The 17,724-nt window shown below is 44.4% G+C and overlaps 1 protein-coding gene across 1 annotated transcript; it reads right to left on the reverse strand.

The window, feature by feature from the left end:
* Window positions 1–14,329: 14,329 nt before the first annotated feature.
* On the reverse strand, window positions 14,330–15,712 carry LOC133003864 (nuclear factor 7, brain-like). Its single transcript, XM_061073682.1, has one exon. It carries the CDS (start codon window positions 15,710–15,712, stop codon window positions 14,330–14,332), a length of 1,383 nt encoding a protein of 460 aa, XP_060929665.1.
* Window positions 15,713–17,724: the final 2,012 nt, after the last annotated feature.

A 17,724-nucleotide genomic window follows, 5' to 3' on the forward strand; every position in this document is an offset into this window, starting at 1 on the left:
GAACAAGGTTTCACCAGCAAGATTAACATCAACGACTGAACTGGGACCGAACTCTATTCTAATTATATTCTAATTATATTGTTATATTGTTAATGCTAACATCAGCTGGTCGTAGGCATCAATTAGTGCTGTAGAACAAAAGGAATATTCTCCATCTTCTTCTTCTAAACTCTACTTCAGGGTGATGCAGAGCAGATGAAGCTTCTTGGTTCCAACCTGACTTTAGACTTTAGAGACTGAAGTGACTCTGAGGTTGAGCTTCATTGATTGATCGTCTCGGTGTCTTAGTGTCGTGTAGAACCTGGTGTTAGTTCAGATCAAAGCCTGTTGATACAGTTTTAATCTGATTGGATGCTGTCGGTTGATTTTGCTTCATTCTTTCATTATCATTGTTTTTAGACTCCTGACAAACTGGTGTTAGATCAGATTCATCCCTTTCTGTTCATTCCTCTTGAGGCAACTCTCTGTAACTCTGCCTCTCTCTCTTGTTCCAGTTAACTTTGTTTGTGCAGCTTTTATCTCTAAGTAACACTCATTGGAGCCGTCACTGTGGCACATGGCGGCTGCTGTGAGGATGGAAGTTGCAGAAACACAGAAGCAGAAAACACATTATCACAGTGCTGAATAATAAATAACGTGTGTTGTTGTCTGCAGCTTTCACACAACTTGTGTATCTACTGAGTGTCTCGCTGCAGCGTCTCAGTCTGAGGTCGTTCGTGTCCACGATCAGAATACAACAAGATTTAGGTAAATCAGCTTCCTTAAGGCAAAGCAGAGATTAGCTCAAATCTGCTCTGATCCAGCTTTGTCCACAATAAATTAGAACGGATTAATTAGACTGATATTTAATTTGAAAGATTCATCGCAAGCAACTGAGCACAATGATGATGTTTCTCACGCTACAGACGCAAGACTGAAAAGAAAAACATGAAGAAGAGGATCTGTGCACGTAGGAGAAGCCAAAGCAGAAGTCGAACTGCGACCAAGAGATCTGACGTGATCGGGAGTCAAGACTCTCTGCTGCGTTCTTCACGATTCTCTAAACCTACCTAATCTCCTTCTCATACAGCCTCCTACGTTTCCCAGAATGCCCTTCACTCCGCCCCAGTGACCAGGTGGGAACCCTCTGTGTGTTTGAGTACTTGTCAGTGTTCAGGTGAAGCAGCTGATCGACACTCGACGTGTCACAGCTCGGGTTTAAAACCCAATTAACACACATGAACTCTCAATCTATCGTTGAACTGGGACTCAAGTAGAGGAACTAACTGCTGACTCATCACGTCCTTGATGGAATCTGGTTCCAGCTCAGCTGCTCAGTTTCCTGCTGTCGACCTGCGGCTCGCTCGCCTGAAGTCACACATGTTTGCAGCCACATGTACACGAGCAGGATCATGGGAAACAGCATGAAGCTCAGTGGAAACACATTAATATGTGCTGACAGTCAGCTGATTCCACCACGAGCAACACGGATCACACACGCTTAAGTACACACGTGCAGGTTTTCTTTGCATGAAACCAGCAGCACTGTGTATACATGTGTGTCCTGACTGTGAGCCAGGCAGCTGCCAGCAGCTCTCCTCAGACTCGGTGATCCTCTGTGACATGTTGTGTGTCTGCTGCATGTGTTCGCCCGAGGCCCGGCCCGGTCTGTGGCCCCCACAGGTCACACAGCCTGTGGTTTACACGCCTGTCCCATGACATCCCTGCCAGTAGCTCACCAGTAGCTCCACTGGTCAGATGTGCTCTTCCTCTCCTACATGACAGTTCAGTTTCTTTAGTGTTTCTACATGTTCTTCACAGATTCTGGAGGTGGACGTTGATCTGAGCTCAGTGAAGCTACAGGGACAGAAGAAGAAGAAGGAAATCCTCACACTGAGCGTTTCAATCACTGATAATTCAAAGATATGTGGATTCATATTAAACTAGAATGACAGAGCTCCGCCCCCCCCACATTTAAATTCATTAGATCCATCCGTCTGACTTCACTGCTAATTGAAGTTAACAGGAGACATTTTAATTTTAACAGTTATATTTTCCTTTCTGGTTTGAATCCTGAGGTTTCAGCTGTCATTCCTGAGCACAAACACACACACAAACACACACACACACACACACACACACACACACACACACACACACACACACACACACACACTGGAACAAACCACATCTTTACCTCACATCTGTACAACAGCCAAAAAGGCGATTGAATAAATTCCAGCTAATGACGGCCTCATAATGGGACTAATGCTCCGTCAGATTATTGTCTATAATGGGATTATAATGTAAATGGAGGCAGTGATCAGAAGAAGCAAAGCAAATATTTGATTATATGAAAATGTCCTGGGTGTGTCTCGAGTCTCGTCTCTGAGGCTCGTCTCTGAGGCTCGTCTCTCAGGCTCGTCTCTGAGGCTCGTCTCTCAGGCTCGTCTCTGAGGCTCGTCTCTCAGGCTCGTCTCTCAGGCTCGTCTCTGAGGCTCGTCTCTGAGGCTCGTCTCTGAGGCTCTTCTCTGAGTCTCGTCTCTGAGGCTCGTCTCTGAGTCTCGACTCTCAGGCTCGTCTCTGAGGCTCGTCTCTGAGTCTCGACTCTCAGGCTCGTCTCTGAGGCTCGTCTCTCAGGCTCATCTCTCAGGCTCGTCTCTGAGGCTCGTCTCTCAGGCTCGTCTCTCAGGCTCGTCTCTGAGTCTCATCACTGAGGCTCGTCTCTGAGGCTCGTCTCTGAGGCTCGTCTCTGAGGCTCGTCTCTGAGGCTCGTCTCTGAGGCTCGTCTCTGCGTTGGAGAGGTGGTTTAGATTTAGCTTTCAGGATATTAGGAGAGTCTTTTATTGCCTCATGAGCTTCAGTCCCAGGAGACAGTTTTTATTTCCCACTAAACCTCCCCGATAATTTACCGTGGATGAGGACGGTTCAGGATCTGTCTCCACAACGTCCTCTGTTTCTAAAAACTCTTATCAGCTATTGTCGCTCCTCTTACGGTCGTTTTTCAGTCAGAGTCGACTGTTTTGAGTGTATTTTATTTTAATGCTTTTCCGATGCGAACGCTCAGACTCTGTGAGCGGTGAAACGTCGTAAACACCGGACGTGAAAGGTGATAAAACTGTTCCTGAGCCGCAGGCGTCACCAGATATTTCATCACAGCAAAGGCAGCTTTGCTGAGACAGTTTGTTTGAGACTCGTAAACGTTCGTCACGTCTCCACAGAAACTGAAACCTGTTATTTAGATGATATTTCAAAGAGACACACCCGGATACTTGAGGTCTGGATCTACAGGAGCTCAAACTGCTTTGTTAAATCTGAGGAATGACTGCTGGTCCTCCTGCTCGGGGTCCATGTGTTCTGTGGACTGAAGCACTTCACTCCATCAGCAGAGCGCTGAGGACGTGAGGACGGAATCTGTCCCTTTAAGATCTGGATGTCAGAGGACGAAAATACTTCATCTGGTTAAAAGTGTTTCATTAACAAACACAAAGCTGAAGAGAAATTACTTAAACCACAGATTTTTCCTTGTTTGACTATAAACATGAACTTGACGGACATAACACACATCTGGTTAGATTTAGATTTAATGTCAGAAAGTGAGAGATTAGAGCTTTAAAGTGCCAGTGAGAGAAAGAGCAGAACCACAGTGTTGCTCAGTGGGAGTCTCGTCTGCACTGAGGAATAACACATCAGGTTTTAAATGAACCTGTTAGTTTTATATATTCACTGTTGCACATTTGATTTGAAGAAAATAAAAAGTACAGGATGGCCTTTTCATTTTTCATTGACTAAAACACTTTATATTCACCACATTTCATTATAGGTGAACATAAAAACTCACCTTTATCAATAAAATAAGAGGTCGGGTAATTAAAATACAGCTACATCATAAAATAACCAATGAATAACAGGCGCAGGTTAAACTTTCCCTCTCTTCTCTTATTGAAACAGGGTCACAGTGGAGCTGGTGCTCACTCAGACTTGTGATTAAAATGTAAAGTGTTAAACCCTCAGGTTCATTCAGGGATTCTGTGCAGACTGAAATCCTCCTCCAGTGAATCCTCAGTATTCACACAGCACTTCACTTTTAAAACAGCAGCTTGACTGTGGGTCCGAGTGTGGGAGGGGCCGTCTGTTCCCATCCGAGGTCGAGAGGCAGCGAGTGGGAGGTTCACTCCGGACCCGCTCAGTCAGAGGAGATCTTATTAAGGTTTCAATTTTCACATCTTATTAAATGGAAATAAAATAACAGAAAACTCCCAGATTATGAGGAAACTCTGCATGTAGGAGATTCTGTCCTTCAGGGAAACTACGGAATCTTTAGTTCTGTTCACAGACAAAACATGGAGCATCTTTTTATTCATCTCTTATTGTTTCATGCGGCTCTGAACTGCTCTGATCTGCCTGGAGGCTCATGAGGAACTCTGATCTGCAGATGTTTGACCGACAGTCAGAGACACAAACGTCGACGTTACACAAAGATAAAAGAAATTAAGAGATAATGTGAACAAACACGACTAGGAAGCAAAGTGAGCCCTGGACCGTGAGACCTTCAGGTGCTGATGCTGTCAGATGCTTGAGCTCAGAGCTGCTGGTGAACTCGTCTCTTTGGCTGCAGATGAAATGGCTGATTGGTAATTACTGAAATAAAGTGTTTCCTGCTCACGAAGCCGAGGCCCAGATGATGATTCAGTGCTTTGGATGAAACGACTGCCGGGTGATGAGAGCGTTTCATTATCTGTCTCTTTATGTCTGCTCTGCTGTGGAGAATATGTTTCTGTTTGTGTTATTGGAGCAGAGATGGGGGGGGGGCAGCTGGAGGGTGATCACGGCTCTGGAGTGTCTCTTCAGAGGACCGAGCCCGGAGCACTACTGGGTTTGATGGGCCGGACGCCCAGGAGCCGAGACTCTTCACCATCTCAGCACATGGAACACATGCTCCTGATGGAGAGACTCGAACCCACGGCGTCTGTTGGTCGGTCCGCTCGACCATTACCAGAATCACCCTGTGTGAAAACTGCTGCTCAAGGCTGGAAGGCACACAACGGATTCAGGAGTTGGTTAGTTAGATGGAGAGATAGATAGATAGATAGATAGATAGATAGATAGATAGATAGATAGATAGATAGATAGATAGATAGATAGATAGATAGATAGATAGATAGATAGATAGATAGATAGATAGATAGATAGATAGATAGATAGATAGATAGATAGATAGATAGATAGATAGATAGATAGATAGATAGATAGATAGATAGATAGATAGATAGATAGATGGATGGATGGATGGATGGATGGATGGATGGATGGATGGATGGATGGATGGATGGATGGATGGATGGATGGATGGATGGATGGATGGATAGAGAGATAGATAGATAGATAGATAGATAGATAGATAGATAGATAGATAGATAGATAGATAGATAGATAGATAGATAGATAGATAGATAGATAGATAGATAGATAGATAGATAGATAGATGATAGATAGATAGATAGATAGATAGATAGATAGATAGATAGATAGATAGATAGATAGATAGATAGATAGATAGATAGATGGATGGATGGATGGATGGATGGATGGGAATGGAGGATGGATGGATGGAATTGATGGATGGATGGATAGATAGATAGATAGATAGATAGATAGATAGTAGATAGATAGATAGATAGATAGATAGATAGATAGATAGATAGATAGATAGATAGATAGATAGATAGATAGATAGATAGATAGATAGATAGATAGATAGATAGATAGATAGATAGATAGATAGATAGATAGATAGATAGATAGATAGATAGATAGATAGATAGATAGATAGATAGATAGATAGATAGATAGATAGATAGATAGATAGATAGATAGATAGATAGATAGATAGACAGACTGCAGTACACACATCTGGAGCCCCTGCTAAGAGGAACAGTTCAACCTGTAGCACGTGTCTCCACAGTCTCTCCTTCTGCCTCCGATCTCTGGAATAGTCTCTTATTTGTTTTTAAATTCAATGTAAAATGATTCCTTCTGAATCCTCACTCGTATGATTATATTTGATTCACCTGTATTTTCTCTTCTCTTGCATTGTTTATGATTCTCTGCTCTACTTTTCTTAATCCATACTTGTATTTCTTCCTTTGTCCTGATCGTGCAGCTCTTTGGTGAAACTCCTGCTGTTTTCCACCTGCTACACAAATAACATCTGACTTGACAATGTTACCACGTGATTTCTCTTAGTAGTCGTCTATAACCATGGACTCGTATTGATAAAGAAAGTGTGTTGAAATGCTGAACCCAGCACATATTACCCAGCGTGTGTATTTCCCTTGTGATCGATGGAGGACCGGGACATTTAAAGATCAGCTGTGTGAGTCCAGCCCGGCCGACTCTGTGTGCGTCGCTGTGGAAAGGTTATTCCGTTAAACGCCTGAAGACTGAAAGTGTAAGAGTTTCCTCTGATAGTCTGTCCTGATGTCAGCGGCTGGACTCTAACTCTCACTGTTATCCACCGAGGATCTGACCCAGGTTGAGGACGAGCGTTTCCAAACTCAGCCAGGACAGTAAAGGTCAAAGGTTGTTTGTTCATGGAACTGAGATCCTGCACCGAGGGTGTGAAAGTCACGAGGAGAAGAAGCCGTAGAGATGATGGAAACAGTACAAGGGGAAAAGAGCTGCGGAGAAGAGAGAGAGGAGAGAGGACGGGTTGAAGTGGAGGATGTGAAAGAACAGCATTGATGAATTATGAGAAAAAGAAGATCGGAGAAAGAAGGGATGTCAGTCCTGAACATGTGATGGGAATGCAGAGAGGGGACACATGAGTCATACGAGTGGGAGGAGTCATAAGAGAGAGGGAGTGAAGAGGACGGAAAAAGGTCAGGGACAAAGTGGGAGGAGGGGGGCGATGATGCTGGAGGGCCGAGGGTCAAATGTCCCCCCCCCCCCCCCCCACAGGGACAGGAAGCTGTCGATGTGTGTGGGGAGGAAACTGAAATCTGGAGCCTGGAGTCGAGGCTCAGGAGGAAGTTGTGTAACTGGACCGAAGCAGAAGAGCTGGAGGAGGGAGGGGGGGTTGGTGGCTGTCAGGGGGGGAGCTGTGGAGGAGACGGGTGGGGGGGGGGGAGCTGTGGAGGAGACAGGTGGGGGGGGAGCTGTGGAGGAGACAGGTGGGGGGGGGAGCTGTGGAGGAGACAGGTGGGGGGGGGAGGAGCTGTGGAGGAGACAGGTGGGGGGGGGGGGCTGTGGAGGAGACAGGCCTCAGGGACAAGTTCTCACCAGCTGCTGTCTGTCTGAGTCCATTAACACTGGAGCATCTCACCCGTCACTGAGTGGAAACCAGTCGGGAGGACTCCCCCCCCCCCCCTGGTCGGAGCTGGACACCACAGAAAGTCATTAAATACCATAATAACTCGATGCTTGGTTATCATATGTTTGGAGGGTAATTGATTCTCTCTACTTGAAGCCTTGAGACCACTGAGCCACATTAACTGGTCATTATCTGCAATAAGGTTCATCTCTGTAGCTGAAGCCTCAGTTATACCTGACACTAGATCAGTTTATAGACTTCTGTCCGTACTCGTCCTGCGTCGACTCTACAACTTCCACTAAGTTTCATTATCCTGATGCTGAAGCACAAGCGTTGTTGGAAGGTTCCTTTAATTAATCCGAGTCCTGGAAGTAGCTGTTAAACTTGAATGAAACGTTCAGCAGTTAATTAAAACACTGATCCAGGTCACAGCAGAACAAGCAAAATCACTAATGTGCAAACTTAAAAAACACTCAAGTTGTAATTTAATCATTACTGAGTGATCTTAATATTTAAAGGGTTACCCCTGCAGAGTTTATTAAAAGTGCAGTTGCTGAAGATCCCGACTTTTAACTTAGTTTGGACTTGAAGATTTACAGAATATGCTGATCCACAGAATAAAGAAGCTAAATCCTAACCTGCCGCAGCAGATGGTTTGTTAAACAGAAGCATCTGGAGAAGCTTCACTGGAAACAGTCTGGATAAGAAACTCTCTGAAAAGGGAAAAGCACTTGGCAGGTGATTGGAGGAACCATCTGTCCATCAGCGTCTGTCACTGTCGGGGGGGGAAACATCTTCTCCATCCAGAGCCTCCTGCATTTCTATATGCAGCTCTTCACTTTATCTTTTGGAATGTGACCAGTATCAGAGGGATTCACCCCCAGAGGACGCCAGAGGCAACAGCATCATGTAATACCCTCGGTGGGGGGGGGTGGAGTTCACCATGAGTTCAGGGTCACATGTCGGTCAGAGCTCCGGATGAGACTCCACACTTTGATGTTGTCACACGAAGGAGGAGGAGTCGCACACGTCCTGGATCCCTGAGGAGCAGCAGGCGTCTCCACACTCTGAATAAAAGACGACAAATGTTTGTGTTGGACGTGAATCACAAAGACTGAGGATGAAGCTGCAGTTTAATGGAATCTACATCATAATGAAACATGCTGGAGATATTTGATAATTAGTCTGTCATCAGCATCGAGCTGCAACTTGTTAGAGCTTCAGGTAAAAAACTGAGCTTATAGGTCGTCTGTGAATTAAATGTTTATGCGCCATTGTTGGTTTTATGGTCAGACGCCCCCTGGTGGCAGGTGACGGGCGGAGGTTTGGGCTTGATGATGTCAGCAGAACACTGGACTTCCTGTTTGCTTCAGTGTTGCAGCTCCTTCTCTCTGCTGAAGCTCGTCTCGCTTTTCAGTTCCAGAAGCATTTTTTCTCTCCGTCTCTTTCCAGCAGCTTCACACCGACATGAACAGCTGCTGCAATGCATTGTGGGACACTGGAAGCGGCCCAGTATAACCAGACCACCGCTGGCTCCCTCAGAGCCCAGGGATATGATGCTGGTTTATTGTTTGAGTTAAAGGAAGAAGGGCGATTCTTATTGAAACATTCAAATGACAATATTATATTTAAAAAACACATGCATGGAAACGTACCAAAGGATGTTTGTTAACTCAGGTTTATTTACTCTCAGGTACATGATGCAGACAATATCAATAAAGTCAAAATAGAGATGTATTTAACAAATGAGTGAAAGCAGAGACTCACCTGAGCAGCAGGACATCAGGAGAACTAAGATCTCCACGACAGACTTGGTTTCTTAGGAACCACGTTTTCAGTTCCTGGATCCAGACTCGTGCAGATTCCAGTCCAGAGGACGTCTACACACAGGAAGCAGGAAGCAGAAAGGATGATTTATCACCAGGTCCCAGATCAGTGGGACGCTGGACACAGCAGCCGCTGGACCGTGACCAGCTGAGTCCCTCAGGATCGACCACTGGTTCACTGAGAACACTTGTCTCGGAATATAAAGAGTTTTAATTGTTAAAACCCTGGTAAACAACAGTCACATCATCATAGTTCACATCAGGACCAGGACATTCGCTCGGCTGACAGCACGTGAGGGTGAAGACTCTGTTCACTAACTTTAAATAATAACGTGTTCTTCCTCTAACCTGGGTTTGAACGTGCTCTCTCTAATGTGCTGGTTTACTGCCAGAGAGGAAGAAGAAGCTGTTCTAACAGATGATGGGAAGTTCTGTGGCACTAAAGCTGTTTTCTCATTATTAACTTTATGTTCGATGCACAACAAACTCATTAGTTGTTTTTTAAAGCTGAGTCAGATTCTTCCAGAGGGAAACTTTTAATTCTTTATCGTTTGTTAGTTAGTTTTCATCTTCTTAATTTCACTGTGTCTCTGTTTTGAGCAGAAATAAAGAAGAGTGATGGTTTCTACTGGTTTTATCTACAGAAGCATTTCTCTTGTTATGGTCCAGCGGGTAGAAGAGCAGCCTGGTGGTTTTACACATGGAGGTTTAATAGTTGTAAAATCGTATCTGGCTTCGGAGGAGTTTTATAAAACTAACCCTCATGTGCTCACTGATGTTATCCACTTGATGTTAAAGTGTTTAAAGCACTGATCGTTTTCCTGAGCTGTGATATTCATATTTAAAACTAAAAACATGATCCAGGCAGACATCAGGCAAATGTCTGATCCAACACACTATGGACCTTGTGTGAATGTGTATTTAAAACATAAATGTAATTAGAATTAATGAAAGTATCACACATGCAACATGAAGGTGAAAAGAAATGACTTGTGATGGTTTCCTGGGGTTAGAGAGGAGTTTCTGCTCTTCACTGATAAAAAAGACTCCACACTTGACATCTTGGGGAATTTTTATTTTAATTAAAATTCCTCCAGATGGATGAAAACAATCCGACCTTGGAAATGAGCTCTTTCTGGTCTCACCGTGTGAAACCAGGGTTTTTAACCCGGAGCCCAAACGCAGATCCAGCTTGTTACTGAGCTGCAGCACGGACCCACCACTGGGGCCGGGTCTGAACCCAGGGAGACGGGTGTGTGAGGGGGGGGAAGTGGAGGACACACACACACACACACACACAGACACACACACAGACACACACACATGGACAAGGCTTCTCCACAGACATGCTTCACAGAGCTGTGAGGCTGTTAGCCGGCCGGCGGTCGGGAGGAGATGGAACAGGACATTACGTGTCTCGGCCTGGGAGGAAGTTCACATGAGGCTGAAGGTTTCACTTCATTATTCTGAATATCTGCAGATGTTTCCGGCTTCAGGCGTCGGATCTCTGCAGCCGAACAATGTGGAGGCAGCCGTCCGACTCCCTGTGTTCAGACGCTGCCGCTGCTTTCATGGATTCTAATTATCTTCACATGTTAGCATTGATCTAAATCACATAACATCAATACACCATCATCTGTCCATCAGTCTGAGCATCGCCCCCCCCACAGACATGTTTTAATCCACTGAAAATAAACCATATGTGGTTATTACACATATATGTAGAGTTTTTAAGCTCTATAAAATCACATTGTAGAATAAATACAGGGTCTGTGGATCCTTTCATGTATTGAGCCTGAAGGCAGCATGTCTCCTCTGACAGAGACTGGAGGCTACGCTTCCTCTGAGAAACACTCAAACCTCCAGGAGACGGACCACAGATGAAATATTCATTCCTTCTCTGAGTGAGGCCTCCTCACAACAACCTTCTGCCTCCGAGAGGAAAGATCCTCCACTCTCATCTGGGGAGGAAGCTCTTGTTCTGTGAGAAACGTGAGTCAGCAACACACAGCGATCGTGGTGGGAGACGCAGGACGATGGAACTCGGCTGTGAAACCACTTTGACACTTTGTTTGTTTGTGAGCAGGATTATACAAAAACTCTGGGATGGATTATCTCAGCACTTTGAGGAAAGATGAGTCAGAGAAGAACAGATGGATTCATGGATCTAAAATCATTCACAGGACTAATATCTATGAGTTTGTGTCATTTGGTGCAACTTGAATTGATAAAAATCTCTTTCAAGTGTGATGAAAAATGTGTTTTATTACAAAAAAGAGAAATTAAGCAATAGAAATGTTGATTTTAAAGTCACAATCATGAGATTGTTCTTAATGAAATAAGCGTCAAACCTTTAAATTATCATGTCTTAGTCAAAAGTGTGATAAAGGTTTTATATTTAGGCAAATTAAAATTTTGGACATTCGGTCATTTGTGTAAATTACTTATTAAAGTTTTGACCTTTTAAATCTAAACATTATGCAAGTCTGAATTAAATGATCTTGGCTCAAATGAAATGAAATATTATTAGAATTTAAGTAAAACCTTAATTTAGAGTCTAACAACTTTAGGATATAAGTTTCTTTTTACTGTTTCAAGCTTTTAATCATTTGTTTCTTCTTCTGTCTAAAATGAGAATCTGCACGTTGCAGGTCAACAAGCCGATCACAATTCATAACTACGATGAACACGAAACACAAGAGACATTTAATATTTCCTTTTGATTTCCATGGAGCTCTTTCATGTTTAATCCCGAGTGAAAAGTGAAAAGAAACGAATGTTGAATATTTCATTAAACGAAGGTGAAAGTGAAACATGAATCGACTCAAACACACAAGTTTTGGAACAAAGAACGAGAGGATGAGGATAATTTTTAATCCGAGAAGTGGAAGTGATTCATATTTTAATGACACGACTGGGGGGGGGGGGACTCGGGTGAGGAGCTTGTAATTAAGGACAGAAGAAGGTGAGACGTCTCTCTTTTCTTTCTCTCTTCACCTCCGTCGCTCTCCAGCTTTATATTCTCACACCATCAGCCGTCCTCCGTCACCTCGCTCGTCTTTTCTCTCCTCCATCCTCTCTCTCTCTCTCTCTCTCTCTCTCTCTCTCTCTCTCTCTCTCTCTCTCTCTCTCTCTCTCTCTCTCTCTCTCTCTCTCTCTCTCTCTCTCTCTCTCTCTCTCTCTCTGTCTCTCTCTCTCTCTCTCTCTCTCTCTCATCTGTTCTCTCCTTTATCGCTGCTTCTCTTCTTCTCGATGTAATATTGGTTTTATTTTCGGCCTCTTGAGCGAGTCCTCTCTCTCTCTCTCTCTCTCTCTCTCTCCCTCTCTCTCTCTCTCCCTCTCTCTCTCTCCCTCTCTCTCTCTCTCTCTCTCTCTCTCTGTTCCTGCTGGTTCATCACATCTTAATTACAGATTCGCACACAAGACAGATGACTGCAATATGCTGTGTGGATATTTGCATGTGCTCACACACAGTTCTTCATATATCTCTGCACGGTTGGGTGAGGCCATGGAGAGCGTATTAACACACACACACACACACACACACACACACACACACACACACACAGAGGATCCTGAATGATGACGGATGGGATTCAGCTGGCGTTTCTGCCTCAAGAATCTGAAGCTGTTTCACCTCCTGGTAGAAACACAGTGGTCACTGGAAACCTGCCTGTTGGGAATGGGCTGGTTTCTCTGTCTGTGGTGATGCTGGTTGCTGGTTTCTCTTTCTGAAGCTGTGTGTGTGTCTCACACAGACACACACAGACACACACAGACACACACAGAAGACTGACATGTGCTCTTTACGTTACTGTGCAAAACAAACCAGGACCAGCGAGCCGGGGGTGTATCAGACGAGCAGAGGACAGAGTCTGAGCGAGCGAGAGAGAGAGAGAGAGAGAGAGAGAGACGAGCTCGGACGTGAGCTGTCAGGTCTGATGATGTGACGAGCGGCAGAAAAGAGAGAGAGACCAACCGGCAGTTCGATTCCCTGTCAGGAGTCAGGGACTCTGCTCGGGTTAGATAACACACACACACACACACACACACACACACACACACACACACACACACACACACACACACACACACACACACACACACACACACACACACACACACACACACACACAGCCACACACACACACGCACACACACGCACACACACACACACACACACACACACACACACACACACACACACACACACGCACACACACACACACACACACACACACACAGACACACTGAAGGCAGATGAGAACCAAGACACTTCACAGGACTCATGCAGGACATTGTTGAAGTTGTGTGGCCGAGCTGCTGGTGAGTCCCGGCTCTTCATCGTGAAGATGACTCTTTGTAAAGCATTTTGTTTTTCTCTCAGACTGAAGATCATTTATCATAAAACCCTGAACTGTCACGTCTCCATTAGTTTGTTCTCTATCTTGATTAATACACAACACAACGCTGAGAAGAGAATCACATTCAGGGTGTTTTATGAGAATTGTTTTCATTCTCTCTCTTTGTAAAAACAAAATGAATAGTTGAGAAAAGAGCTGGACGAGATTCACACAGAACATGTGACCTACTGTGTAAACACTGTGTGAGTGAGTGACACTGGAATCAAAGGTCAGATCAAATCTATAAAGATTGTTTCTCTTCTAATGAAAAAGGTCAAAACTCTGTTTCTGTTTCATAGTTTTTATTATTTTGATTACAATAATAAAATCACATCACTAGGCTGCTGTTGAATAAACACTTTTACAGACAGAATCATTTTGGCTTCATCACATCAAACAGACAAATGTTCATATATGTTGGATTATTTCATATGTGAACAGACTTTATGTGATTAAACATGAATCATGTCTCATGTGTGAGTTTTAATAAAGTTTGTTGAATGTGAACAATGATCAGCTGTTATTGATAAATGTGTTTTTATGTGGATCTTCATCAGTTTGCTCGACTTCATGGATCCACACAAAATCTAAATGATAGAAAACATTTTCCATGAAAGTAAAAAACAAACCAAAGATAAAGATCAGAAAATAATCAAATCTTTTTACACACGTGGAAAAGTCGACAGGAGAAATAAAAATGAGTGAGAAGTAAAAGGAGAAATAAACAAAGCTTTAGAATAACGAGTTTAACTTTTAAATTCAGCAGATTTCTCTTGAAGAAATAAACATGATGAATAAAATTTTTATGTCTAACGGCTCTGATCCAGCGTCACAGAGACATTCACAGGTAACAGCTTCATGTGACCTCTAGTGCTAAAGTATGGAAACATCTTCTGAGTGAAAGTGTGTTTGAAGGTGTGAATGTGTTTATTATAATCAAGATCAGAGAACGACAGTTCTCCTCTGTTCCAGTCCAGTTTCACTCTGATCCTCTGGATCTTCTGCACAGAGAGATCAGATGATGCTGATGGTGACTCTGCTGAGTATTTACCTTCATCGAACACTATAACCCATAATCCAGACTCTTCGTCTCCCTTCCTCTGGACAGACTCTGCTGTCACACCCAGTTCCCAGTGTGTACTGTCTCCAACCAGGACGTCCCAGCTGTGAGTCCCTGAGTTAAAACCCTCAGATCCCAGGACTGAGGCGTAATAATCAAACCTCTCTGGATTGTCAGGAAGCTTCTGTTTCTCTCCTCGTCTCAAACTGGTCAGATCTTCAGACAGGACGAGTACTGGAGCAGCAGAGTTTGGGTCCAGAACCACAGGACTGTAGGAGACCACGTCCTTTATCTTGTTCCAGATGTTGTAGCTCAGGTTGCCCAGATGTTTGGCCTCGTCTATCAGAGCTCCTGAGGCCAGCTGTGGATCATCCAGCAGGGGGCGCTGCTCCACTCGTTCCACTGCAGCCTTGTAGTTGAGCAGGAGCAAGACGTATTCAGCTCTCAGCTCGTCCTCTGTGGTTCTGATTGTGTCTGAAAGAGACGTTATGTCTCTGCTCAGAGCCTCAATCTTCTCCTTCATCATCCGACTCTTCTGCTCCTCTTCCTCCCTCAGTGCAGCCATCCTGACCTCCTCTTCCTCCTCCAGAAACCGATGAAGCTTTTTAAAATGCTCCTTGATCTGCGTCTCTGTGAGTCCGGCCTGGACCTTAATGTGTTCTGCTGTTTGTTCAAACTCTACTTTAACACGTTCAAAACACTGTAACTTCTCCTTCAAGGGCTCCAGAGTTTCCTGAAGCTGCTTCTTGTGTTGTTGTGCAGCTTCATCGATGGGTCTGAATCTGTGGTCAGTGTGTTTTTCTGAATCTCTGCAGATGACACACACTGGCTGCTGATGGTCCAGACAGAAGAGTCTGAGTTTCTCTGAGTGCAGACTGCAGAGAGCAGGTGAAGAGCTCTGATCTCTCTCCTGTAAGAAGGTCTCACACAGGTTCTTTAACACCAGGTTAACAGGTGGTTGATCCTTTGAAGATCTTCTCTTACACAGTGGACACTCTTTTACTTCTTTGTCTTTCCACCAGCTCTTCACACAGTCTTTACAGAAGCTGTGGCTACATGACAGAAGAACAGGATCTCTGAAGACATCATGGCAGACGGCACAGCAGAGATCCTCTTCTAATCTGGAAGCCATTGAGTCTCCAGGTGAAGCTGAAAACAGACAGTCAGTCAGTCACAGCTCCATGAACTTCACTGAGGTTCACTTCCCCTCTGAGTCGAGGTGTTTGTTAAACTCACGGTCAGTGTGTGGAGCGTCGGCAGGTTGTAGCTTGACTCTTCTCTCCTGTAGCTGGACTCACTCAGGACGTCTGGTCTGGTTTGGTTTAGTTTGGTTTGGAAGGTGAATGTGATCGTCTGGTTTTCAGCCTGCGTCTCTTCAGGGAGGAACAGATGCTTCCTGGTTTCTCTGGTGTGTCAGGACACGATTGTAAAAAGTAATTCAAGCCTTGGATTTGATAACTGGTCAAAAGTCATTTGGCAGCAACAAGCTCACACAGACAAGAGCAAAAGTCAGACAAAATTCAGAGGTTGGTGAAAGTGAAAGTTAAACTTTAACAGGTGGTGCAGGGGGGAAGGGGAGTCTGTGATGTAACTGCAGAGCTCAAGTTTCATTAAAGAGACAGAAGCAAAGTGCAAACAAATAGAAACAATGTCAGAAAATGAAGAGATTGTTTCAAATCAGATCAAGTTTGCTCATTAATTTGTGTGAGTTTACATTAAAGCTACCTCGGGGAACCAGACTTCAAAGGAAGAGAAAGGAGCCACATGCTGCTGAGACCCTGACGAGTTGCTCCATCTCATCCGTCGCTCATTCTTCCTCCACATCACTGTTGCCATCACAACACCGAGCGGCTCCATGGGCTCAGTCAGCAGACTCTTGAATCTGTGTTCAGACGGAAGCTCCCACTTGTAATGAATATAGCAATTAGCAGAAGAGTCCAGAGCTGACGGCAGAGACGTCCTCTCTCATGGAGCTGGATGAGGACTCGGCTGAATGAAGCAGGTAAACACTCAGATCAATCCTCACACTCCACTCTTCATATGAAAGGATATTCAGTCATTATCACACTGAACAATCCCATAACTGTACGATGTAATCTGGTGTAATATCGATTTATGTGAACAAATGTAATTCACAGATTTTACTGTCAAATGTTCGACCAGTGTCTGGAAATAATACAAAATAATCTTTTGGTTCAAGTTATGACGTGAATGACAATTTGTTTCTTATTGAGGAGTTTTAGGAGCTTCAGTGTTTTCTGTGCAGGAGAGAAATGAGAGAAACATGCAAATATGAAAAACACGACAAATGTGCAAATAGAGAAACTCTCTGCAAATTGCACAAATGTTCCCATAGGACCAATCATACGTCTCCTCTCCACAGATCAAACAGGAACAAGGAATCTGTCTGTGAACGTCCATCAAGGCACAAAAGGTTGTAATTGGAACCTGGAGGTCAGAGGTCACGTCTCACTCTGGAGTCTCACCCGTTTGGCTTGGTGCAGCTCGGAGACGCAGGTTCCAGTTTCCTCACCAGCGCTGATTAACACATCCAGCAGCTCTCACAACCTCATGTGTTGCTTCCAGAAACAGGAGCGAGCAGCAGTTTCCCCCCCGAAGGATCAAAGCCAGCCAACTAAGAGCGTCACTTTTCTGAATCTGTGATGCAAAGTTGTGTGAAGCAGATAAGTGAGTTTGCACCTTTAGTTGGAGTTTACTTCCCTTGTTCGACCCGATGACACGTTCATGTCTCACGTGGAGTTTCTTCTTCTTCAGGAATCTGAGCTTCAGCTGCAGGAAACAAAGGCTGAAGATGTTCTAACGAGCCGCAGCTGGAATCAAATCAAGTGATAATTAATGATGTTTGTGCGTCATTGCCACAAACGCATCAGGGGATTTATCTCTCTCTCTCTCTCTCTCTTTGCACTTCATTATCATTCCCTTGCTCTCCCGTGCTGGGAGTCTGTCGGGGGGGCAGGTTTATTAACACGACTCAGTGTTTACATCGGCTCAGGTGTGGAGGCGGAGTCTCTGTCCTTCAGTTCTTGTGGGAAATCACCGGCTGCAGGAGGAGGAGGAGGAGGAGGAGGAGGAGGAGGAGGAGGAGGAGGAGGAGGAGGAGGAGCAGGAGCAGGAGGAGCAGGA

This window comes from Limanda limanda, chromosome 6 (assembly GCF_963576545.1).
Source record: "Limanda limanda chromosome 6, fLimLim1.1, whole genome shotgun sequence".
NCBI lineage: Eukaryota > Metazoa > Chordata > Actinopteri > Pleuronectiformes > Pleuronectidae > Limanda > Limanda limanda.